The sequence below is a fragment of the Mytilus galloprovincialis genome, chromosome 3, assembly GCF_965363235.1.
Source record: "Mytilus galloprovincialis chromosome 3, xbMytGall1.hap1.1, whole genome shotgun sequence".
NCBI classification, from domain to species: Eukaryota; Metazoa; Mollusca; class Bivalvia; order Mytilida; family Mytilidae; genus Mytilus; species Mytilus galloprovincialis.
Genome location: NC_134840.1, coordinates 50,197,562 through 50,225,365, shown reverse-complemented (window position 1 = coordinate 50,225,365; position 27,804 = coordinate 50,197,562). Strand labels below are relative to the sequence as shown.

Genomic DNA, 27,804 nt, shown 5'->3' with positions numbered 1-27,804 from the left:
TGTAAAACAATCCAAAAGAAAAAAAAACCACACAAATAACCTGATTCCCACGAAACACACTCAAGTAGTTTATCTGTAACTTGACTTTCATATTAACAATGGTGGTAATTTTTCACTTTGCGCATTGGTAAACACAATTTAAAAGTATATTCTTTATATAAATCCAACACTTATGATTAAAGCAAAATCAAGCAAAAAACCTTTCATAGAAACTTCTCATTTCATGCATTTATTAATCTTCAAAATATGCTATAGAATAATAATGGTATTTTTTTTACTCTATTTTTATGAGCTATCTATCTTTTGTCTCTGTTTTTTTTTTCTTTCTACATACTAAGCAAATCAGAGACAAGTGTCTGTGATTTTAAAGCTTAATACTGTAGTATGTATCATATAGTCTTCAACACAAAAAAATCTTAGGAGTAAAAACACTAGTAACCCATAAACATTTCATTATAAGATCTTATAACTTACGATCAATTCTAGTTATAAGATAAATTGTGAAAAAAGCCCTTGCTACATAAATTGAACATAATTCAAAATGTGCAGTGTAAAAAAGAATGCTTTTAAAAACAAATTATCTATAGGCCTACATTCAGATTCAGATTCTTTATTAGACAACTAATATTAGTGTCCTCCATTACAAATCATATGATAATATACAAAACAACATTTCATAATGTAAATGGCATTATGCACAGTGCATTTATTAACATTATTGCAAAAATATGCATCGAGGTTAAAGGTACTAGTATTACGTCTGTCACCGATACCAATCTTAATGATTTAATGTAATCAGTTTTATTACAAAATTACCAAACTGCAATATAAAACGTTCATGTGTACTATTTCCCTTGTATTACATACATACATTATAAATAGAGTTCTGATGATAATTATAAGTTAGGTGATGGATACTCGAATTATTTAGATTAAATCTGTAAACCAGACACCGTAAACCAAATGTATAAGCAGTCATCTATGTCAGACAGAAGTGAAATTAGGCCAGTTGTGTAATAACGCTTTAACATTGTGGCTTACTTTTCGCTTTGAAAGGTCGTCCGTTTTATTTATAAAGTGTTCTTTTCGGTCTTTAACGTATTTGATGCAAATGATACACATCACATCATGTCAGATGGCTCCGTATTCATTGCCTTTTTATCAATTACCTCGGCAAAAATTGCATTCTTAGCTTATTGTAGACGTAAAAAACTACAAAGTTTTGAACAAATTGGGATAATTAAATCAATGAACCAGTTTCCTGTTAAATCTGGTGGTCCAATACACCTTGACACGGCACAATGTACAATTACAGGATTACATTACAACAACATTACTGATAGGTAAGTTGAAGTTTATTTATTCACTGTTATCTTGCACGTGTTCATACTTTTAAATTGCATTTATTGATTTGGATTTGGATTTCGTAATGAAATTTATAGTAACTTATTTATAGAATTTTGTTTGATACTTTGTGGTGGCACTTCAAACTTTTTTTGGTAGGGGTGAGCAGCTGAGACATCAAGTACCCCACCCTTTTCATATATTTTGTTTATCAAAAATATATACCTTGTCATATATTAATGAACAAAAAACAGACCTATAGATATATTTTGATATTTTTCATCTTCTTGGACATTAGTATATGCATAAATTTTGAGGTCCCGCTCATTTCACGTTCTTGTTAGAGGCAACGCAGTCGCAATAATCACACCTTGCTTTTCCAATAAATTCGTTACATCTTAAACACTTTCCTCTATTTGCCCCTTTTATATCTTTAATTATGAAGAAATTTCAATCTCAAAAGACAATAAAATATGTTTTGTCAGATAAATGTAGTAACACTTCAGATAGTATCACTTTTACTGAGTTTAACATTAATTATAAACTGATAAAAAGTTAGATTTGCCGTTCCCTCTTGAAGGACGCTGACACTATGCTATGGAATTTCTTTAAATGTTTCATGTATACAAACCTTTCAATGTTAATTAGGTGGAAATGTCAAAATGATTGGATTTATTGCATCTATAACTAACCTTAGTGGAAATACCACATTGAATATATAGAGTTTAATTGGTTTGACAAATAGCTGATGCATTTACGACTGTGGTTTAACCGCATCAAAAATAAATACAAACATTTGATTAGTTTCAGATACTTATGATATAATTCAGCAAGTGATAATATCAACCTATTGATATATTTAATCTAAATTTCTCACCCTTTTCATATATCATGAAGCATGAAATAGTGACCTATTCCAGTGGCTCATCCCTACCAGTCATTACATAGGAAGTGCCCCCCCCCCCCGAGAGGCCACTAGTATTTTTGGGTCTTTTATGGTGCAGTGAATACAAAATTTAAAAAAATTCTCAAAAATTCATTTTCATCTGTATGTAAAATTATTTCATGTTTTTCTACACCTGATTCATCCCTCAGTTTGGGAAAGTATGTTCAGTTGATGCTGTATTTTTTGTCCAATCACACTGTTTAGATATATTTACCTAAGTAGGGTACACAAAAGAGCAACCAAATTCTGGAATGCAAATACTACCGTGCCACCTTGTGAGGCACTGAGAATAGCGACAGAGACTGAAAGATAAACAAAGCAAACTAAACGTGTTTGCTGAAGGATATATAACTGTCATAATTAACTTGCTTATATATCAGTTCTACTTAGTAATTCCACACCAGTATTAAAATTGTTGTGAGTTATTTGAACGAATGCTTGTGAAAAAAAACTCATTATCAAAAGGTACTTGTCAGTTGATTTCTTTATTTAATAATTTATGTTTTTTTATAAATATTTTTATCCACGGCCAATCCCTCATTGCACATACGTTATTGTAGTTTAATCTGTATTTTGTTGCCATATCCATTTATTGTAAATGTGTTAATGCTAATAAAGTTATATTGTCATATTTTATCTTATCTTATTTACTTCATTAAAGGCATATATATGCAATGCATCAGAAATAAATAGATAAGATGTCACTTTAGAATACCTACACTGTCCCCTACACTGTCATAATATATAAAGTTCACTTGCATTTTTAAATACAATTGTATGTGAATAAAAAACAGATATATCAATATCAAAAGTCTTTGTATTTACGTAATAGTGCAATGGTGAAAAATAGATATATAAAATCTGATCAACTTTTCTAAACAGGAGATCTTTTCAGAGAATATAACAGGAACACAAATAATATTTTAAAGAGCTGTGAATGAAAATAAACAATTTTATAGGGCATCACCATAAGTTATATATATATATATATATATACATCTCTACTGAATACCACCATCCCCTCTTAAAACACAACTGTTAAGAGACCATAACTATTTTTATGAAATTCAATACCAATTGATAGAAATATATACACCTGAAACCAAATTTGGCAAAGGTCAAGATAATTACAACAGTATTTTTAGAAGGAAAGATAAACTTTCTGACACACATATTCTTTGCGAAATGAATGTCAACAGGTCAAGGTCTAAAACATTATGTATTTACAGTGAAATGTTTATAAGCTGAAAAAAACAACACGCATCAAAATTGCTTTGAAAATTAAAAAAAATGTGACTCAAACTTTAATGTATACACACAATTATTCCAAAACCACTAAGTTCAACGGGTTGGCATGATACGGGTTTTATCCTATCGTATGATATATGATGGCATGAACATAAACCACTTACCGTGGAGAGATCGAGGTTGATTTTCATAGGATGAAGGCATTATTTTTCGATGAGTTTAATTGAGGTCTAGATATGGCATGTCCACTACTATATACTCGGCAGTCCTTTGTTAATTCATGTCATTTAGCTTAGTTTTTTTCTGTTTACGTATTGATGTGTGTTTGTTTTTTTATTCCACGTTGGCTAGTTATATAATAGGGGAGGGTTGAGGCCGCAAAAACATGTTGAATACCACCGAATTTATGCGCCTATACCAAGTGAGAAACATCTAGCCTTTACTAGTCTGCTGTGTTTTTTTATTTTTTTTTATTTTGGTTCATTTGTATGTTTCGGAGTTAAATGTTGCGTCCATTTATCTGAACTAGTATGCATTATTGTTTAGGGACCAGCTGAAGGTCGCTTTTGGTGCTGGAATTTCTCGCTGCGTAGAAGACCCATTGGTGTCCGTTGACTGTTCTCTTCTCTAAGGCCGGTTGTTGTCTTTTCTATCCTCTATTTTTCTAAAATGAAAATCGAAATTCATACCCCTTTAATGTCTTTGGTCCATGTACTACTTTACAAATAAGATGAATTCTGTTAAAGGTCTTTTATCCGTAGGCTGAAGCGAAGTGTTTGCTCCTTTCACGATGTTACGGGTCCATCCTCCGATGTGTAAATAGATTTTGATGTTTTGATATGTCAAAATCGGTTCGATATCTTCAACAGCAGCGATCATGGTAGAAAGCATATCCCATTAGGTATAACCACAGGCGCTTGGGTATATGATACAGATATTATTTTTTGTTGTTGATTAAAATATTCAATTTTCTATATTTATAATACATATCTATCACTTCTGTGCATGTCTCACCTAGTTTCGAGTGATTTAAACGACTCAGAGAAAATAAAATTGGGTATGACAAATTATACATGTGATTGTCTAAAGTCAGGAACCTATAAATCAGTCGTTTTTGTTTTTCGTTTATTGTTTTTCATAAATCAGGCCGTTGTTGTTTTCATTTGAAATGTTTTTCATTTTTTCATGTCAGGGTCTTTAATAGTTTACTATAACGTATCACTTGGCGTCCGTCGTCGTCCGTCGTCTGTCGTCGTCTGTCGTCGTCTGTCGTCGTCCGTCGTCGTCTGTCGTCGTCTGTCGTCGTAAACTATTTCAAGAATCTTCTCCTCTGAAACTACTAGGCCAAATACTTCCAAACTTTAACTGAATGTTCCTTAGGGTATCTAGTTATCGACTCCTGGGAGTCGAGATTAAGAATTGAACGATGGACAGTTAGTGCGTGAATTTTTCTTGCTACCTGATTGGAAGATATTACGAGACGTGAATAATCAAAGTTTATTGATTGGTTAGGACAATCCAAACCTAGTAACTGTCCTTCAATCCCGTAGAGTATCGGATTTGTCCTCTCTATTTTAGCAATTAGATTTTGCCTGGTCATAATCATGCATATTGATACACAGGTAACTTTTATCTATAAATAGCCGAATCTTCTGGAGTTTCGTAAACAAGAACAACGTTAAACGATATATATACTACTTCAAAACGTGTGACCTCACGTGTGTGGTAAAATTTGTTGATTGATGCACGTGGCTATTCTAGTGAATGAATTAATCTACAAAGCGAGAGCACTTTCCATTTTCCTCAGCTAAGAGTCGACTATAGCCCTTTTTAAAGGCTAATGCTTGTTTATAAATTGTATCCGAAGTTTTGATCTATCAACAAACATGGTCGCCATTGCTAAAAATAGAACATAGGGGTCAAATGCAGTTTTTGACTTATAACTCAAAAACCGAAGCATTTAGAGCAAATCTGACATGGGGTAAAATTGATTATCAGGTCAAGATCTATCTGCCCTGAAATTTTCAGATGAATTTGACAACCCGTTGTTGGGCTGCTGCCCCTGAATTGGAAATTTTAAGGAAATTTTGCTGTTTTTGGTTATTATCATGAATATTATTATAGGTAGAGATAATCTGTAAACAGCAAAAATGTTCACCAAAGTAAGACCTAAAAATAAGTCAACATGACTGAAATGGTCAGTTGACCCCTTTAGGAGTTATTGCCCTTTATAGTCAATTTTTAACAATTTTTCATAAATCTTAGTTATCTTTTACAAAAATCTTCTCCTCTGAAACTACTGGGCCAAATTGAACTAAACTTGGCCACAACCATCATTGGGGTATCTAGTTTGAAAATTGTGTCCGGTGACCTGGCCAACCAACCAAAATGGCCGCCGTTACTTAAAATAGAACATTGGGGTCAAATGCAGTTTTTGGCTTATATCTCAAAAACTAAAGCATTTAAAGCAAATCTGACAAAAAAAATGTTCATTAGGTCAAGATCTATCAGCCCTGAAATTTTCAGATGAATCAAACAACCCATTATTGGGTTGCTGCCACTTAATTGGTAATTTAAAGGAAATTTTGCAGTTTTTGGTCATTATCTTGAATATTATTATAGATAAAGATAAACTGTAAACAGCAAAAATGATCAGCAAAGTAAGATCTACAAATAAATTAATATGACCAAAATTGTCAATTGACCCCTTAAAAACTTCATTTGAATGATCAGTAGGGTGTATAAAATAAAGTTTGTGTTTTATTTTCTATTTCGTCAAAAAACATGGCCGAAGGCATTGTTTACCAGGTGAGCGAATCAGGCTCTTGAGAGCCTCTTGTTTTATTTTGAGAGCCATGCGATGGCATATAGTTGTTAATTTGGATATTTGTCTCAATAAGAATCATATACCACATCCATTGGCAAATGTACTACTACATCTTTTTTATTTGATATTTATGAACTTCCACCCTCTCTGACAAATCAAACGTGAAAAGTGACCAACGTCTTTTTAAAACCTGTTTGCAGTAACGTCTCAGGTAATCATAAACTAAGCATATCACTTTTAAAAAAAGTTGTACATGAGGAATTATATACTGGTAATAAAACTCAACATAGAACAGAGATTTGATATAAACGTGTGCTTCCACCATACAGTTTTATTTGACAACAAGACTTTTACAGTAACATAACAAGCTACCTTTAAGGAAAGTTATGGGATTGTCCTTTTAATAGTTCTTCTTGGCTTGGTAGACTTTGGGATTTAGTGAACAGTTTATATACAGCGGAAGTACATTCACTCGGGTATTTTATTGCGATGAACATCAGTTTGCTAATTTATAGTTTGAAGCAAGGATTTGTATAGTGGGACTAGGAAAAATCTTTTTTGAAGTAACTGAAAAATACGGGATTTTTTAGAAAGTTCTTATCACTAAAAAAAATACCTGCAGAATTTGAATACCATTTAGCGATGCAAATAAAAACTGCTTGCGAAGTATGTTTTGACGGCTACGCAATTAACCTGTTTAGAAATATAGAAAACAAGGCGGAGAAAACATTGAAAATGAATACGTTTTTCGTTTTCAGACACTGGATGGTTATACGACGAGATGGAGCATTTTTGTCTGCCCGAAAGGAACCAAAACTGGTTTTGATTAAACCATCATCAGAAGGTGACAATCTACTTCTCGATGCACCAGGGATGCCAACTTTAGTCTTGCCAAAATGTCCACCCATCGACAAAAGTTCAAAGTTGATAAAATGCAGGTATGTTTGCAATTAATTTTTTAGTTTAAATCACCAAAAAAAATCAAAATTTGAAATCATGATGCTTAGTTTAATTTGACGAGTTGGACATACAATTAGAAGGAATGTACCTTGTTAACTATTAAAAGTAATACTAGCGTCATTAGTTTTTTGTCATTTTTTTTTGTGTCTAACATTCATGTGTTGAATATCGAGCATTTCTGACTTTAACGTATACACACACGTTTCAGAGTTTGGGACGAATATATAACTGGTTTATATTGCGGAGAGGATGCAGAAAGTTGGATAGCTAAATATCTTGGTTATGACGGTCCTTCGATAGTTGTCTCTACACCATACATGGTAAAGAGGGATAGCTCTTTAGTATTTAAAGAGTTTGGCAATCCCGCTGTTGAAGGAGATCTGGTATATATATTTGTTATAGCATATGTGTGTAACATGCGTACTCATTAAATTGTACTATGGACATGCAAAAAGATAACAGCAATCACAAAATTAAATTTGGCATGGTTAAACCAGTTTTACGTGCAGAACCACCATCATTTGACCCTTTGTGATTATATCAGTCGTAAAATTAAGAATTATATATTGGAAGCTCAGTCTTCACGCCGAGTGGCAGCCCAGGCAGCCCAGGCTGGTAAAATTGCTCTCGGGCCTGTAAAAATCAGACCTACAGGCCAACAGAATCTAACTAAAATTTTTCAAAAATTGAGCTGCGGGCCTGTAGAATTAGCAGTTCAGCGTGAAGACTGGAAGCTAGTTGTGGTAGTTATACATCAGACATGTCAATGATTTGAAACGAACGCGAAATTGATGTTATTTAAATGTGTGTCTACATTACAAACTGTTTTTTTTTTCTCTTTCAAATCTGTATTTTACACCACAATTATTTAATTGTAATGGACTATGCTCACACCAAACCTACTCACTGCAATTTCTTCCACACACAAACCAAAAATTCTATATAACTATATGGGCTTTCTCACTATGATTTTTTCAAGATAGAATGGTCTTTTGTAACGACATTTTTAAAGGCGAAAAAAATTACACGCTTAAACTAAATTAACTTAAAGAATGCATATGCGTATATCTGATCACTTTAAATAAAGGCTACAGTAGTATACCGCTGTTCAAATGGCAATTGCATATCTTATTGATAAAAATAAACCATACCATTGAGAAATGTTTTACTTATACAATTTTCAGAGTACCTTTGCCGATTTCGGTGCTTATATGATATTATCACAAGCATCTTTAGACGATCTCAATACAAGACTAGAGAAGAAAGTAACAATGACGAGATTTAGACCGAATATTACTATCGACGGATGTGGTCCATACGACGAGGTAAAGAGTTTCTGCATTATGCATTACATGAAGTTTAAACATAAGATTCATTATCACCCTAAACTTTTATCAAATTATAGAATACTATCATTCTTTATGATGTGGAAATATAAGTAGCATATAATTGTTGTAACTTGGGTACAAGAAACAAGTAGGTACAATTCCTACCAGTTGTAGGCAGTTTGTATTTGGTAAAGAAAACCTCTTTGATTTCAGGTTTAAACAATAGAATTAAATGAGCGATAGATCGAGAAATAAATGTCTATCAGCTTTATGTTTTCTAAAAGAGGGCAGAACTAAGTAAATGTTTGAAGTAAAACATCTGAAGGAGAAAACCGTATATAGCTGGGATGTAATAATTGTACAAGTTCTAGATTCATTTAATAAATGTTAAGTGTGATTTTGATGTTTTAGTTAAAATAAATTATTAAATACTGCTACACATGCGTTTTTTTGGTGTGTTTTTTTCAGGACAATTGGGCAGAAATGAAAATAGGGAATTCAGTGTACATGAGGTTGTTGGATTTGTGTGGTAGGTAGGTACTATGATTCTTATCATAATTTTGATTACTATCAAAGGGGCATGTGAAGGTTTCCCATTACTTTGTGTCCGTCGTGTTTTTAGAAAGTAAGCTTTGAGAGATAATAGTCCATTTATAACTCTTCACCTGAAACATAGTCAGAAGGTCGAATGTATAGTTTATGATTAATTCCACTATTGTCAAGCACAATGTCCATTGTAACTAATCATAGAAAAAAGTGGATATCCCTGTATTAACTGTTTCAGTATATCGTACAATTATTAGATGCAAATAAACAAGTGAGTGTATGATTACCGGATGACTAGGCTGGACTTTGCATAGAAAGAGCTACATACTCCACTGTAAGACTAAGAACAGCGATTGACTGCACATACTTAGCTGGAATTTGTCGTAATAATGCATTGAAAGTTCCAGAACAAATTTAAGATCCTATCTGGCGGTCTTTTTCGAATTTGTCAATATAGCAGATACATTTATTACTAATGTCTTTACGTTTTACATAGTAGTTTCAGAATAAATAAATGTTAAAACAAACTAATATATTAATTTATATATCATTTTAGATGCATCTTAACAACTGTAGACCCTGGAACGGGAGAAAAAGACGCTAAAAGACAACCCCTAGAAACTTTAAAGTCGTAAGTAAATATATAATGATCTGAATTAGCGTTCAAAATTATTTTCCTTATTTCCAGTTGTATGTTTATGTGATATCACAGACTGAGAACATATTTCTACATCGATAAATGTTGTAATATTTTAAAAGAAACTTTTTACAGGAACAGATATATCACTAAAATATGTCAATGCCGATGTATCTTTATAAATTCTGCTGTACTTATTGTTACATTCTAAACATGTACTTTTTAGCTCACTTGAACGATATGGCCATGGTCCAGGGGAGCTATTGCTATCACTCCTCTGTAAGTGTTGAACCAATTCAAGCAAATTTTTGTTAAATGATCCTTAATGTATCTGTATGAAGGTTTGGTATATCCCCAGTCAGTTAACAAAGACAGCCACTAGGATAGAACATATAGTTAAAATGCATTGATTGATATATATAGTGTCTCTGATGAGTCTTTTGTGGACAAAACACACATCTTGTGTACAAAATTAGAATCCTTGTACCGGTATCTATGGTGAGTTTGTTTCTTGTAGATAAATTATTGTACATGAAAATAATGGCAATTTTTCTTCCAGTTACAGGCTAATAACAGAAGCTATTGATCCATGTTTTGGAGTAAATGCAGCTATTGACATAGAAGGTGAAATTAAAGTTGGTGACCCAGTGTATGTGATTAGGAAGTAGGAATGTTACTGTAAAACAATCAACATAGAATACTTCACTTACTCAAGACTTCAAGTATGCACATAGGCCAACAATTTTGTAACTTCTTCGAATAACAACAATAATGATATGTTTACGACTTAACATACGACACAAGTTAATAAATAATTACAGTTTTCCAATGTGTATCTTTTGTCTAATAATGAATTATGAACAAATGAATGATGGGAAAAGTTTATTTAGAGTCGGCACGATGTCCAAATAAGGACATACCACAATCTCTTCTGAGCTTTAATTAAAGGCAACAGTAGTATACCGCTGTTCGAAACTCATAAATCGATTGAGAAAAAATAAATCTGGGTTACAAACTAAAACTGAGTGAAACACATCAAAAATAAGAGGAGGACTACGACACAATAGAAACACAACATTAAAATGTAACACATACAGAAACGAACTATAATATAAAAATGGCCATTTTCCTGACTTAGTACAGGACATTTTAATAAAAAAAAAATGGTGGGTTGAACCTGGTTTTGTGGCATGCCAAACCTCCTACTTTTATGGCAATGTTAAACATAACATTACAATGACAACATTACATGATAGGACTATTATACAAATAATAGCTAACTAAAGGTACCGGGTTTATAATTTAATAAGCCAGACGCACGTTTCGTCCACACAAGATTTAAACGGACATAGTATGGTTAAATAGCACACTAAGTTGAACCTAGGTATCAGAGGCGGATTTAGAGGGGGCCCGGGCCCCCCTTTTTGGTTGCTTATAAAGGGAATCACTGAAGCGTGACTGGAGCGGCCCCCTCTTAGGTCAGTCAGTGGGCCCCCAGCCCCCCACTTATGAAAATTTCTGGATCCGCCACTGGGTATTATAGTTTCTGGACATAGAAATATAGAAAACAAAACATAGTATATTATACATAAAAAAAAATTCTCTCAGAAAGCAGACAGGTTATATTTTCTGCTTTTAATATTTTTTTTATATAGAGTTGGTGCTTTTTATGACCTTTAATTATTTTAAGATTAAATTCCTGATTTTATTGTGGGACTAATGTCTATTACAAGAAAATCAGGCTAGTCCAAGAAATTGGTTAAAAAACAATACCATTGCAACATCCTACAAGCTACATAGTCACACTGTTGAACGTATCAAAAGTGCCTAATACTTAGGCTGCACATTCACACCCGTAATGAAATGGAATGACCATTTTAACAGCGTATGTAGCAAAGCCAATAGAACCATCGGGTTTCTAAAAATGAAACCTGTATATCAGATCTACTTGCTCTTCTGTAAAAGAAAATGCATATAAAACACTTGTATGAGCTATAACTGAATACGCCAGTCATGTATGGGATCCATACAACAAAACAGAGATTGACCAACTAGAGATGCAAGATATGTGACGAATAAACAATATAATCACTCGAGTGCAAGCAAGATGCTTAATCACCTAGAATGGAGATCTCTGGAACAAAGGCGAAAAGATTCAAGACTCCTCATGATTTTCAAAATTGTAATTTATAGGAGAAAGCTGCAGTGATAAAGGAAGGTCGTGTGATGCCACCTAAACGATTGCCAGGAAACATGCATGACAGAAGCTTCGAACTCGTAACTTCTAAGCACCTGATATCACCCCAAGTTTTTTTTGTTTGGGATGCGTGTTTGTCATTCTTTAGTTATCTCTACTAAACTTTCGCGGACATCTGTATAGCTTGCTTGACCGCTACATAATTCCTGTCACAGATGACCCCTGATATTTTATATGTGTCAAAAACCTAAATCCCCATGTTCTGTCCTCGTTTATGAATATCCACAATGTGTCTTACCTAACTCCTCATAAGATTTGGGAGTCATGGCTCAGTCGAAAGTTTTCTGTGAACTGTTATTTGTCGATTCGTTTCTTTCTGTTGTCTATTGTGTTATCTTTTATTTTTTTTAAATAAATTTATAACTGTGATTGCCTCTTTGTACGTTTTTTCGTACTGTAAAGCGACTTTTTGAAATTCTATGCAAGGCAGAGACCTATATAGGCAAAGTCTCATGGACTACCTAAATAAAGCTACTGTAGACTATAAAAAAGAACGACTGAAATCACCACATGGTCACTGATTGGTTTATGTGATGCCTCTGCTTCTCTACTGCTTGAATGCATTCAAAATTTGCAGTAGATCCATGTGGTCTAAGTGTTGTTCGTCAGACAATGTACCAGGTTTCGTCGTATTCCATGGCATATTTGAAATATGATGGCCTCCACCATTTTGGATCGTAAAATAGTAAATCTTTAACAAAATATGCATATTTTGAGAAAGGAATGCAATTTTTTGTGTTACTTTTTATCTTAATAAACAATGACATGTGCTTTGTTTTATTTCGACTGTTTTAACAAATGCATATCGCATTGTAATATAAGCTGAAATCACTCATATACACTGATGTTAAGTTATGTACATTTTATAAACATATTTTGCTTTGAAGCACACACAAACACAGAGTTCCTTAACCTCAATTCTTCCACCTTATTTCTGAAATTACATGACAAAAACTATTTTTTCCTATTACACTTTAAAATTCTACAGTTTAGAGTTCTTCAAATTCACACAAAATTAATGTTTCTCGTCACATAATCGTTTTAAAAATCTTACATAATTCACAATCCGTGATCCATACTTTATGGGATATGTTTAAATGGCATGACTTGACTTACTTCAACTACATTCATAATTTTTAATCAACATTAACATATTATGTTGCAAAAAGAAGATGAAATAGACGCTACAAATTTGATTGAATGTAGACTTTTAATTTATAAGTCTGCATATCTCAGAAAAATACATTTGATTAGATGTCAGAAATACGGTCTGAAAAGTCTGTTCCCCATTGTCAATATTTTTGTACATCTTATGATTCTATGCCATTGGTTTCCTCAAGACATAAACTGGGTCCCCAATCTTGACTATACCTTCTTTATCTATTGCTGTGTTCATACCAAATTAAATTTATAAAGGAGAATCACCGTATGGTTTTGTCTTTTTAAATCTGAAATGTATACAATTGTTTATCAATTCTACGGCTATACATATTTAAGTATATCATTTAAATATATAAAGGGAGATTTTCTATTTTAGTTGCAAAAGCCTCTTTCCTTAGTGTATGCAATTAGGCATTTCTTTTACGATGTTAAATAACCAATATTTGATTCACAAACTTTCATAACCAAGTTATATAATCATTAATGTAAATTGTTATTATAAAATTGGAATTTACTTTCTGAGTGTTTTCAATGGCTCAATGTTAGGGTCTCTTCTCAGTAAAGTTTGCGAGGTGAATATAACAATATTGTAAATCAAACAGTAAACAAGACCATATACACTGTGTCTAAACCACACCGGCAAAATTTGCTCGGACTCGATGGTATCTAACATCCGGCACAATGACGGAACACCAATAGACAAAAGAAAGGTAGGTTTCTCCTTATTTTTTTATTTTTTTTATGATATCGAAGAATATATATACATATACAACTATTTTCTATTGTGAGATGCAATATTTTCTACAACCGTTCTATATTAACGGAGAAATAAGTAAAAATGCATGTCAAAATGACGAATTGAGTGAACCTTGCCTCGAAATTGTTTAATTTCTCGTTAAATTGATCACATTGTACGGAAAGAAAGGTACGGGAAGATAGATATTGACACGGAGATTGCAAATTGAGTTATAATGAGCATCTCAATAATTGTATTTCTGTGTATGGAACGAAAGAAAAGGGTCATGCAAAATTAAAATAAACCGGTTTCGTCAATGTTGTTACTACACAATCACCCGGTTTCGTCTATATATATCACCCGTTTTTTTGGGTTTTTTTTAACAAACAATTTATGAAAAGAAACTGGCACGGATCTGAACATTGTCTTTCGAGATTTTAAATATATATTTATTGTAAAGTAAACTTGGCGTGTTAAAATCTATTTTAAACGGGCACTTTTGGACATAGTTAATTATGATAATCAGGGGCGTAGCTAGAAAGAAACAATGTGCAAGCAACTACCGGAAAAAAATTTGGGACCTCTTTATGCAGATAAATGTTTTCTTTTCCGGTTTTCGGTCATAGGACGGTTAAAAGAGGAGCTATATGTAGATAGGACTTATAATATAAAAAAATTATGAATGTAAAACTATTAATAAATCTTCTGAATAGAGTAATACATAAACAACACATATTTGTGATACAGAATTTACTCAAAATTGTCCAAAATCTGCTGTTCGGGTCTAGGCAGAAACAAACTTCTCTATTGCTTTAATTGTCAATATTCACACTGAAATGCCGATGAATATGCAGTAATGCTAGTAACTGTCGTCGTTCATTGTTGATCGTACATTTGTTTTCAACATACTCAAAAAATAATGAGACTTTCCAATACTGTTTTGGCGTGTTTGCAGGGTGATTGGCTCTGGTAGCCTGTCGACCACATCGCCTCGGCATATTTTCAACGATATCGAAGGGTTCTGATATTCTAATGCCGATTGGTACATCTCATTCCAAACTGATGAACCGTACACTGTAAAATGTGCTCCAAAAACTACATGTCTTAGACTGAGTATTACAAATTCAAATCTTGTAGAAGATACAAGTTACTGTCCGATTTTGTCATAATCTCCAATAACACTTTTATTTTGAAACCAAATGCCGTTATTTAATGATATTTCATCAATTAAAACAGTGACAACATAGGTGTTTCCTTTAACATTCAATCTATAAATTTTTATTTTGCCAATTATTTTTTTGCATGCCGAATCGATGTGCACGCAACTGCGTGTTAGCGTATAGGGAGCTACGTGCCTATTAATACACATTTTCCTAATGAAAGGCGTATCCCTTATTTCACTTAACTTCAAACTAATTTTAAATTGAATATAAATACTGAATAGCAAACACTGGTATCTTTTTTTCAATTATTTTGTAACATTATTATATTTTCTTTGTTTCTAATAGTAGTATGTAAAGATGAAAAATAAAAGGATGTGTTTTGATTGTGCCATAATTTTATAAATAATACATTTATGCATTCAATCATTGACGAACAGTCCCAAACCGACTATAGTCTATACTGTTCTGCACAAATTAATCATGCATGCAGTCCTGCTAGATTTTCTGGTACTATATATGTAGGACTCAAATCTATGGTGGGTTCCAAATCTATGGCAGATTCCTAATCTATGGCAAATGTGACGTCATGCCATTCCAAATCTATGGCAGATGTTTTACAATCCTAATCTATGGCAAGTTTTGTAATTTCCTAATCTATGGCGGATTTTTGTTGTTTCCAAATCTATGGTAAATGTTGTGAACAAAAAAAAAGTAAAATCACCAAAATACTGAACTCCGAGGAAAATTCAATCGGAAAGTCCCTTATCACATGGCAAAATCAAATGACAAAACACATCAAGCGAATGGACAACAACTGCCACATTCCTGACTTGGTACAGGCATTTTCAAGTGTAGAAAATGGTGGATTGAACCTGATTTTATAGCGCTAAACCACTCACTTTTACGACAGTCAAATGGAAAACAATGCAGTACATATATACGACCAACGACTTGTCTTAAACAAGTGAACATGTACGACAACGGGAGCATGTTTGTACACATTTGTGAAATAAACATTCAACAATAGTCAACAAAATCGTGATGGCAACACAAAACCATAAATGATGAATTCATGTACCTTAATACAGACTTCAGGATTAAAATGAACTGCCCCGTAAAAATAAACATTTTCTAATCTGTGCATGGTACCTGTTTAACCAATTAATTAAACTAACTAGTAAGAAGGTAGGTTTTTTTTATAAAATAAAAATGATAAATAAAAATAAACGGTTTAAACTTACAAATAATATTTATTTCAAAGCTAATACATTGTTTTTATTTGATGATGATTTATATCAAATTGGAATCTGGTAATTTTATCTTTCACTTTATAAACGTTGTCAGCCGTAAACAGTAAAAAATTTACTATAATAGCTCCTAAAATATCCAGTACTGAAAAAATCGAACACACATTATGTGTCTCTTCTCGATAATAGGTCACATGTTGTTGTAAACCATCCGCAAATTGTTGTCGAGGGAAATTCCTTCATCTGGAATGGTATTCAAATCTATGAGTTCTGCCATTGTTTGCGGCGGCGAAGATGTGATATGGCGTTGCTTAATTGTGACGTTATATGTTGGATCTGCCATAGATTTGGAAAAAACAAAAATCTGCCATAGATTTGACTTGTTTGATGTTTGTAACGTCACATTTGCCATAGATTAGGAATCTGCCATAGATTTGGAACCCGCCATAGATTTGAGTCCTACATATATACTGTGTTACTTGCGCACTAAAGCGAGTTTTCACACTTAAGCATCCATAACATAGCAGTGAGATTTGTAACTTTCTCCCCGTTTCTGGTAGGCACATTTATTTTCATAGGCATGTTTTTCACATTAATTTTACAGTAACTTCTTATTTATTTTTTGTACAGTTCAAATTCAATTGAAACTTCAAGATAACTTTCGAAAACAATATCTGACAGTTTTGTATTTTCAATGTGAATAAAAGTTGGTTTGCAAAACATGACCGTCATTTATATCTAGGTCTTATTAAGAAGAAGTAACCACTTTTCCCATAAACATTGACAAAGAGACAACTTTCTTTTAGACACAAAAATTATGTTGAATTAATCAAGTTTAGGTCAGCGTATGCCTTAAACAATGAGAAAAACACACAAACTGCATGAAAGCAAGCTATAACAGGGCCCTACATTATAAATGTAAAACAATTCAAACAAGAAAACTACCTGCCTATTTTATGTTCAAAACGCATATGGTATAAAGCAACCAAAGACAAAAATGGAATTACAAGCGTGTGATTCGGGAATGGACTGAGTCAAAGTGTTGTCGCTGACACAAACAGTACAACAAAAGTACAAATAATAAAAAATGATGAAAAAACCTTAACTCGTCCGATGACAGAGCCTGTATAGTAAATGCGCGATGTGTGCCAAAACTTGTATCATAGTTAAAATTATCCCTTAAAGATTGTAGAAAAGATTACATACATAGAATGATTAGATTACTTATAAAGGTGCCCATCCTTTTGTGCGAGAAAATCACATATCAATTGTGCGTTTCGATTTTTAAGACCGTAAACTTTAATTTCAAGTTTAAACATGTTCAACACATTTTCCCATAACTCATATAGAAAACGCATATTTAGAGAGCTTTAATCTCAATGTGCTGTTAAAAAATTTCGGAATGCAAAGTAAATTAAAATATTTGTGTTCTATAAGAGTAGGAATTCAAGTGTTTGCTTATTATTTAATTGAATCCAGGGGCGTAGCCAGGTATTCAATGATCTGAGACTCATATAAATAATTAGCCGTTGTCCGGTGAACGAACTTGTTTTCCAACGACCCACAAAACTCCTTTTGAACACTGAAGTTAAATAATCAACTATAATGTAATGCGATTATGATTTTTTTTATTTGACCAAACCGGGTTATGCATTTTGAAATCTATGACGAAACCGGGTTGTATACATTGACGAAACCGGACAGTTCCATTTTGACATGACCCATTTCTTTCGTTCCATACACAGAGATACAATTATGGAGATGCTCATAATAACTAAATTTGCAATCTCCGTGTCAATATCTATCTTCCCGTACCTTTCTTTCCGTGCAATGTGATCAATTTAACGAGAAATTAAACAATTTCGAGGCAAGGTTCACTCAATTCGTCATTTTGACATGCATTTTTACTTATTTCTCCGTTAATACAGAACGGTTGTAGAAAATATTGCATCTCACAATAGAAAATAGTTGTATATGTATATATATTCTTCGATATCATAAAAAAAATAAAAAAATAAGAAGAAACCTACCTATTTTTTGTCTATTGGTGTTCCGTCATTGTGCCGGATGTTAGATACCATCGAGTCCGAGCAAATTTTGCCGGTGTGGTTTAGACACAGTGATATCACCATGTATAACCCCGATACAGACGAAACCGGACGTTGACGCGTTCGAATCGAACACACCGTGTAACACTGAGTTCAGACAGCAAGGAATAAATATTTTTAAAGAAAATCCAATATCTATTCTTCGCATATTCTGCTTCAATATATTCTTTGCCATAATACTCATTACTTACTCCAAGGATTTTGACATTTGTGACATTTTTGTACACAAACATCGCAAAACGCACGACAATATCGATGATAAAACGTGCTTGGTATTTTTAAATATTCAAAACTTAATGTTTCTCGTGCCTCATAGTTTTAAAACATACATTTTTGAAAATTTCATAATTTAAAATTAACAAATTTATAAAGATCGTTGGTTTATGTTGTATCTAGAAACAAAAAAATACAAGTTTAAAAGTGTCTTCATTTTCATGTAGTGTACGCTTCGTTGTCATAACACCTTTTTGTACTGTACGCTTCGTTGCGACAATATTGCGTTTGTCAATAAATTTTACATGTATTAAATTATGCTTTAATATGATTTTAACCAATATACATGTTTTAAAAAATTAATTTACCACCATAACATGCAGACAGCAACCCATAATATCCATTGTATTGTCGAAACACTCTTGGAGGTATTTTGTACATGCAAAAAAAAAAAATCTTGATGTATACGAAAGTGTAAATTGGTAGGAAAACACAATTACTCGAGATGCAAATATCACTGACAAAGCATACAGATACACAGGTACGATTTCTAATTTTAAAGTGTTTATCATACGACATTCAATGTACGGATACACCACTGTCCCAGGTTAGGGGAGGGTTGGGTGCCCGCTAACATCTTAATCTCGCCATATTCTGTATATACCTCTCCGAAGCCAGAAGCGTGTAATTCAGTGGTTTTATATATATATATATATATATTTTTTGTTCGCTATTTTATTCATAAATTAGACCGTTAGTTTTCTCGTTTGAAGTGTTTTACATTTGTCATTTCGGTGTGTTTTATAACTGACTATGCGGTATGGGCTTTGCTCATTGTCGAAGGCCGTACGTTGACCTATAGTTGTTCATTTTTGTATCGTTTTGGTATCTTGTGAAGAGTTGTATCAAAAACAAATCTTTTTGATAAAGACAGCAATCAAAAGTAATCAAAGGATTATAGGCTTTTGGCCTGAATAGCAGAGGCGAGTCCAAGGGGGTCATGGATTACAATAGAGTTACATTAAGGCTAAAGAGTATGTGTATACAATGAACATGTAATTTATAGCCACCGTTGATAAGTAATAAAGTTTCTTTCACGTGAAGATATACAGATGAAAAGATAATTCTTAATATTAACTGGTTTGCTTTCTTCGATTATGTTTTTTTTTTTTTAAATTTTTAAGGTATAAAGATTATGCTTAATTTCCTCGAACATTTCAGTCTTTCTACTGTGGTGGCAAAATCTAACTAATTGGTCAGTTTTGTTATTTTAAGCATCTTAAAGTCTATATCCATCCATATGAATTTCATTGAAATTTTGACTTATTTCGGAGAAGACCAAACTTTAAGGGACCATATTTATATTCCACTGTTACCCTTGGCGTTATCGGTAAATTATGCGGTTAAGCAAAGCATCAATTATCAAGACTACCTTACCTTAGACATTTGCTTTGTTGCATCTTGCATGTCTTTATAGTTATCAATAAAAAATGAAACGTTTCAAAGTTGGTACTGAACAATTTCTAGACCCCTTTATTTGTTAATGACACGTGTACGTAATGGCTGATTGTTGGTTGCTTAACGTTCACTTGCAAATATTCCATGCATGTTCAGGATAAGCACAAAGCAGCAACACATACTTCATGTAGGTCCCGGAAGGAGGCCCTCTGGAATTACATCAGGGAAGTTTGGACTGCCACTGGATAAAATGAGGTATATCGAATAAGGACACAAATTTGGCCTTGCAACAGGCCATTTATGGACCCCTCATTAAGTTTTCGCAAGGTTCGTACAGTGTAGTGAGCGTAGTGCTCTCTCTATACGATACATTGGATCTTGTATTCCCAATCGGACTGGATGTGACTGACCACTTTTACATCCCAAACATCTAAACGGGTGACCAACTTATGGCAGGTTTTACTGCCGGTCGGAAAAAGACCAAAGTGACCATATCTACTAGTAGATCTCCCAGTCACCCTTTACCAAATTCTTAAGCTTACATAGATGAACAAAAATAATTTGGCTACAATGTAGAAAGTTTGTTGTACCATCACTTAACATTATTACAATATATGCACACATCTTACGTCGTAACTTCAATCCCCTTCCCTTTCATGAATGTGACCTACCGAATTAGACTATTTACCGGATTTGTTATCACATAAGCAACACGACGGGTGCCACATGTGGAGCAGTATCTGCTTACCCTTCCGGAGCACATGAGATCACCCCTAGTTTTTTGGTGGGGTTCGTGTTGTTTATTCTTTAGTTTTCTATGTTGTGTCGTGTGTGCTGTTGTTTGTTTGTCTTTTTCATTTTTAGCCATGGCGTTGTCAGTTGTTTTAGATTTATGAGTTTGACTGTCCCTTTGGTATTTTTCGTCCCTCTTTTATGAGAACTCATTAGATTGTATATACTCTCGATACTGTTTACTTATATTTGGCATTGCATGTCAAGTTTTAATTAAAATGCGTGTTATTACGTCTTTATAACCTGTTTGCGTTGGATACTTTGGTAACATGATTTACCTCTTAGCTGTAACTTTGTTCAGTTACTACAACACTTTTTGTCAATATTTTATGTACAATGTGTATGGTTTTTGTGCCTGGACCGACATTTTGAGTTGAGCCAATTGCAATTATACAGTTGTTTTATCATGGTGTGCTGTTACACCAGTGTCCCAGGTTTAGGAGAGGGTTGGGGGCTCACATGTTTAATCCCGCTGTATTCTTTTTGGTGTCTGTCCATCGTCTGGAGCCTCTAGTACATTGGTTATATAGATCTGTCATCTTTTTTTTCGTTGATAAATAATTCTTATAACGTTATATATATAAAATAGAAATAGGAGATGTGGTATGATTGATAATGAGACAACTCTCCACAAGAAGCCAAAATGACACAGAAATTAATAGATCACTGTACGGCCTGCAACAATGAGCAACGCCCATACTACATAGTTAGCTATAAAAGGCCCCGAAATGATAATTATGTAATATTATTCAAACTTATTTATGTATAAAAAAAAGAACGAAAACAAATATGTAACACATCAACAAACGACAACCACTGAATTACAGGCTCCTTACTTAGTTTTCTAGTTTTATATGTTTCACCTTTTTTTATATATATATATCGGGGCCTTTTATAGCTCACTATACGGTAAAGTTTTACTTCATTGTTGACTTTTGTATGTTGAACTATAATAATTGCTAAAATATACACCTACATGTACTTCATTTAAACTTTGGTGGAAAGTTGTCTCACTGGCCAACACACCACATCTATATGTAAAAAAACCAGTTGGAATGCCATCTAAGGCACTCGGCAAACTAAGTTCAACGAGTTCCTATGGCTGCTTTCGTTTAGGCGAATTTGGACCAACATCGGCATTTGAAAGAGCCTCAAATTGTGAAAAGAAATAGTCATTAAAGTTTTTTTTTGGCAGTACTATACTTTTTGAAACTTTATTTCCTCTGGATTATATTTATTAATAGTTTATTTCATTTCATCTGGAATAACGTTGAAAGTCCCAATTTTCAATAGAAACATTCCTATTAGATGTATACTGGTTAAACATTGTAATTTTGGCTTTGGATGACTGATATGTTATGTTCAACTATTTCGACTAAGTTAACAGATAAAAATTTACAATAACATACAGAAAAAAGGTCGTCGATGCCATCTCGAATACCTTAATAAAAAAGTGATTTATGACAGTTTTTGTCAACGAACTGTACAGTGATTATTTAAAAACGCACAACGAACTCGACACATATGGTGAGACGAACGATACAGTAAGAGAAAACTTAAGAAGTATGATATTGTGTTTATTTTGAGTTCTAGGGAACATCTGAAGGCACGTAGTAATTCAATGTATAGTTATCTATTATTGCTTAAGGTATTACTACGCTAAAGTGTATGCACGAAAAGATATTCAGCATTGTTTATCTCATAAAATGTATGAAATTGCACCATGTATGTGCGTTTTGCATCTAGCAGTTTTATCAAACGTTCTAAGCAATATCTAAAACTTACAACAACTGTATAATTGAATAAATAAACTAACTTGCACATTGATATTTATATATACTCAAATATGTTCTAGAGAGGCATTCGAAATTGTTGTCATCCCAAATGTTGTCCTGATTATCGCTTCGAACGCGTCAACGTCCGGATTCATTTGTATCGGGGTTATACGGGGTGGATATATACCAGACTAAAACACGTAATGAATATATAAACAATGGTATTTAATAGTATTACAAGCTTTAAAGGGGCACTAGCTGTCAAATTCATGTTCACCCATTCTAATCAAATTCTCATATTTGATTTATAGCAATGTAAAATATTTACCCAAACTATTAAAAGTCTAAATAAAACAATAAACAAGGCACAGGCATGAAAATACGTAGCTTCGTTTCGTGTGTATTTGAATCTAGACGCCATCTAATTATTTATCGAGTTGACCTCTATAGTCATTCGATGACCATATAAGCGATGTAAACATAAATAAAGATATAAATAGATTAAGCAAACACGTGCTGTTAAATTATTCTAGGTCTATTTAATTTCATATTACAGATAAAAAATAAATGTTTATCATCGTTTTACCTGTATTACAATGTTTATTTGTGGATCGAATCAGTCAATCAAATGATTTACCTTTGTTTCACTTTCAATGTTGACATTCTCTTCCTTTAAATAACTTTACACATACAATTCACGTGTTATCCATCTCAAGCTAAGGGGTTAAATTAAAGTTCACATGAATTCGGATTCAATGAGGTCGAGTTATTCACTTGCAAGTGAATAATTCATAATCCATGGGTTTTTTTTTTTTGCTTATTTTGACACAATTGAACCACATTGGCTACTAAAAAGGAATTATTATTTCACTATTTGTATTTCATTACTGATTGAGCCAAAAAAAATTATACATTAGGTTTTTCATATGATTCGTAGCTAGTGCCCCTTTAAGATTGCATCGAAAATCATAAATTAAAATTTAACGAGAAAAAAAGTTGCAATAAAGTAGATAACTTTTATAATTAGATACAAGCAAATACATTTTGTTTTTGTTTGTTTAATAAATTCCAATGCTGCAATTCAAATTCGATTTCCTTGCAGTATAGCTTTATTTGTAAAATAAATTTCAGTTTACTGTAGTAAGCAGTTAACATAAAATCATTAACCCAAAATAGTAGTTTTTATTCGACCGCAAAAAAATTTTTGCGTCGTATAATGGTATGATGTTGTCGTCGTCTGCGTCGTCGTCGTCCGAAGACGCATTTAGTTTCCGGACAATAACTTTAGTTTTAGTGAATGGATCTCTATAAATTTTTAACAGGAAGTTTAATACCACTAAAGGAAGGTTGGGATTGTGGTCCCAATAGTTTAGGAATAAGGGGCCAAAAAAGGGCCCACATAAGCATTTTTCTTGGTTTTCGCACAATAACTTAAGTATAAGTAAATAGAAATCTATGAAATTTTTACACAAGTAATTGAGATGTATGATTTCATTAACAATACGAAAGGGTGTCATTTGTGACTCAGCAATTACTCTTTCGGATCAACGAAAAAAAAACGGATTTTGGAAAAAGGGGGAGAGTAAAAAAAAATTGTCCTGTTCCCGAGTACCTATATTTCGGAGCCCCTGATTTTATCCCTTTGGTTTTTGACGGTGTTTGTGTTCTTTAATCTTCAGTTATGTGTAGTGCTTTAATGAATGTTGATAAGTTTCTGTTCACTTATGATTTTTAATTGATCCTTTAGTACCTTCTTACATTTTGATGTCTCCCTTTGACTTTTAACTTCTGGTTTCTTTTTCTTCTTATTTTCATAAAACCTCTCAGAATCATATCTTTTTATCTGGATTATATTTGGCATGAATGTGTATTGCTATAACATGGTGAGTTGCATATCGTCTCAACTTCGAAAATCAATTTAAAAATACTTGACTTACATTCTAGTGTTCATCCGGAACATAACTTGTTTAACCTTCGACATAGGCTTTTTACATTTGGCACATGGGTACAACACATCAAGACGATGTGTCGCGTACACCATACACCATTCCCTTTGGCTTGCAGCATCACATTATGGATTTTTGTATTCCCTACACAAAACCATTTATTTTCTTGCTTTCCAGCGATTTTTCGGATGCTTTATTACACATGGAAACTTCAGAACGGGAAAACCAACGGACTAATCTATACAAAAAAACGAGAAACGAGAAACACGTATAAATTACATAAACAAACGACAACTACTGTACATCAGATTCCTGTCTTAGGACAGGTGCAAACATTTGCAGCGGGATTCAATGTTTTAATGGTATCAAACCTACTCCCTTTTTCTGAAACAATAAATAAAGTATGAAAGCATAAATAAAAATCACAGCAATAGAAGCTTTGTTTCTTTGGAATATGGTAACTCACAAAGCTATTTTAACATTAAATGCAGAAGGAGCTCAACTTGTCTAATGAAACAAGCAAACACATATTCCTGCAATCATTTTTGATACAAACTTCAAAATTACTGATTTGTATACTATAGTATAATAAAAATCTTTGATGAGAATAAAAATACAAATATTTATAATTCCAATCAAGTGCCCTTGGTGGGGAGCATGGCCTGAACACATAAAACAAGACATCGTGATTTGTTACAGAAAAACATTTTTCATACAAGAAAATTTTGAAAAAAAAATATCTCGCTCACCTGTCAGTAACACCGTCATGCTTCCTCAGCATGCTTCAATCCACCTCTGGTACAGTTCGCTGACTGTAGAGAAATTGTTCCACATGAATTAACAGGATATAACTCCAATGTACTAACGTTACATACAAACTCATATTTGGAAAGGTTCGTTAACTTCCACAAAGATGCACCGATATATTTAATTGTGCTTGCAGCGGCTAACGCTAAAACCAAATGAAGAGGATCGTCAACTGTCATGGCGAATCCCAAACTTAGTATGAATCGACCGATAAGAATTTTTTCTAAGGATAAAATATTGTGTTGTGATACTCAGTACGCTTCTTTTAGTTATTAAAGATCATTCAACAATTAAACGCTTGGAAAGTTTAAAAACGTACGTCGAAGATGAGAATGTCAGTTTTAATGTCCATGGATTTATGAGTTTGAACAGCGGTATACTACTGTTGCCTTTATTTATTGACAAAATACACAAATTAATCCCGCTAATCACCGAGTACAAATAAAATCTAGAATGATTGTAATATATTATGGACCAGATATAATATACTAAATTGAAATAATGGCCTCTATGTGGAGCAATAAAAAACGGTAGAGTTTAAAAGTTAAAATTTCGGATATTCAATAACGGTCAACCTTTTGATGGTCCGTAAAATTTACAAAAAGGATGATTTTATCTTCACCACTTTGATAGCCAGTGTATTTTTCACCAATCTACTGTTATCAAATGAATATCGTTCATTTGTTAACGCCGCCAGGGTAAATGCAAAAAGGATATGCCTTTTTTACCCTCTCTGCCGTGGTATTTTAAACAGATATATCATGTTAAGGAGGGGTATTTGCGAAAAATACCAGTCGAGAGAATGTTAAATTTTGCGAGCCGTAAGTCGAGGGAAATTCATTCGCAAGACTGGAATTTTTTGCAAATATCCCTCAAGAACATGCTATATCTGTTTAATTACACCGAATGTTAACTTTCGAAAACGCATTGATGATCGTGACGTTACAAGCGTCCAGTCGGACCGACCCGCATTGTCAATTTCGATGTGTATGTCAAGATATGAGACAGACTCAACTGAATCCTTTATCTCAAATTCGATGGGATAGATGCGTTCAACATCGAACTAGAGATAAAGGATACAACAGATACAATGAAGTGATATGTTGAAGTTGAGATCAAATATTTTGTAAATTTTACGGACGCCATCAAGAGTTGGTTGACCGTTATGAAATAACAGATGCTATCGAATATGTTTCTCACGTCTTAACTACAATCAACCTCCCTTTTCATGAATGTGACCTACTGTATTAGACTATTTACCGGGTTTGTAATAACATGAGCAACACGACGGGTGCCACATGTCGAACAGGAAACCGGCCAGACAAACATGTACACTTTACAATCATTCCATACAACAAATATTGTTGCCCTATTGCTCATAGAATTTGTAAAAATGACCAAAATACAAAAACATAACATTAACCAATGAAGCAAGAAAAAAAGGTCACTGTCAGATAAAACCTGCCAGACTGACAAGTATCCCTTACAATGATTGCATACACCACATATAGTTTATAGTATCTGAGAAACGGACCGTAACTTTAACCTTGATCACTGATCCATGAAATGAGGTCGAGGTCAGGTAAAACCTGTCTGACGACTATGTACACGTTTTAAGGAACCCAAATACCAAATATAGTTCCCTATTACGCATAACAATCGAAATATTTATATTGATAGTTTACATGGCAACCGCCTGATAGTAATACCTATGTAAGCGAGACTAAAAAGTAATGGCCCGATTCAAATGAAACTCACACATTCAGATCAGCTGACACATCAGCTACAATGGTGGTAATGCTTCACTTTGCGCATTGGTATACACACTTCAAAAGTCTATTTTTAATATAAACACAACAGTTAATGTTTAAAGCAAAAACAAGCAAAAAAACTTTAAATAATATAGAAACTTAATTCTCATTTTATGCATATATTTAATAGTTTTCAAAATATATGAAATAGAATGTTATTTTCTCTTCATTTTTGAAGAACTGTCAATTTCCGTCAGGCTTCTACTGTACGTATGTATTATGCATGTTATAAGCAGTACGCTACATATTCTGCTATATAAATTGAATATAATTCACAATATACACAGTCTTCTAGAGATTCCGATACAAATGAATATAATTCAAAATGTACATTGCAAACAAAATGCTTATACAAATCGACTAATACATATTATAGATGCACGTTTATTGATATTCAATTTCGAAAGGTACAACGTGTAACTAATGTAATAAATAAGGTTATGTCTGCCATCTTTGCCAATCTAAAGCAGTTTTATTACAAGATTACAGATCTG

General features: G+C 33.1%; 1 protein-coding gene across 2 annotated transcripts; it reads left to right on the top strand.

The window, feature by feature from the left end:
- Positions 1-1,022: 1,022 nt before the first annotated feature.
- LOC143068230 (mitochondrial amidoxime-reducing component 1-like) lies at positions 1,023-10,661 on the top strand. 2 transcript variants are annotated; one of them, XR_012976142.1, is made up of 7 exons: positions 1,023-1,343; positions 7,124-7,303; positions 7,534-7,708; positions 8,510-8,650; positions 9,122-9,182; positions 9,756-9,830; positions 10,396-10,470. XR_012976142.1 is itself a non-coding variant. In XM_076242127.1 (7 exons), the coding sequence occupies exons 1-7, from the start codon at positions 1,129-1,131 to the stop codon at positions 10,502-10,504; spliced, it is 960 nt and encodes a 319-aa protein (XP_076098242.1). In that variant the 5' UTR covers positions 1,026-1,128; the 3' UTR covers positions 10,505-10,661. The 2 variants fall into 2 exon arrangements, 1 of the variants encoding a protein (XP_076098242.1); XM_076242127.1 differs by having other exon boundaries at positions 1,026-1,343; positions 9,122-9,186; positions 10,396-10,661.
- The last annotated feature ends 17,143 nt before the right edge of the window (positions 10,662-27,804 follow it).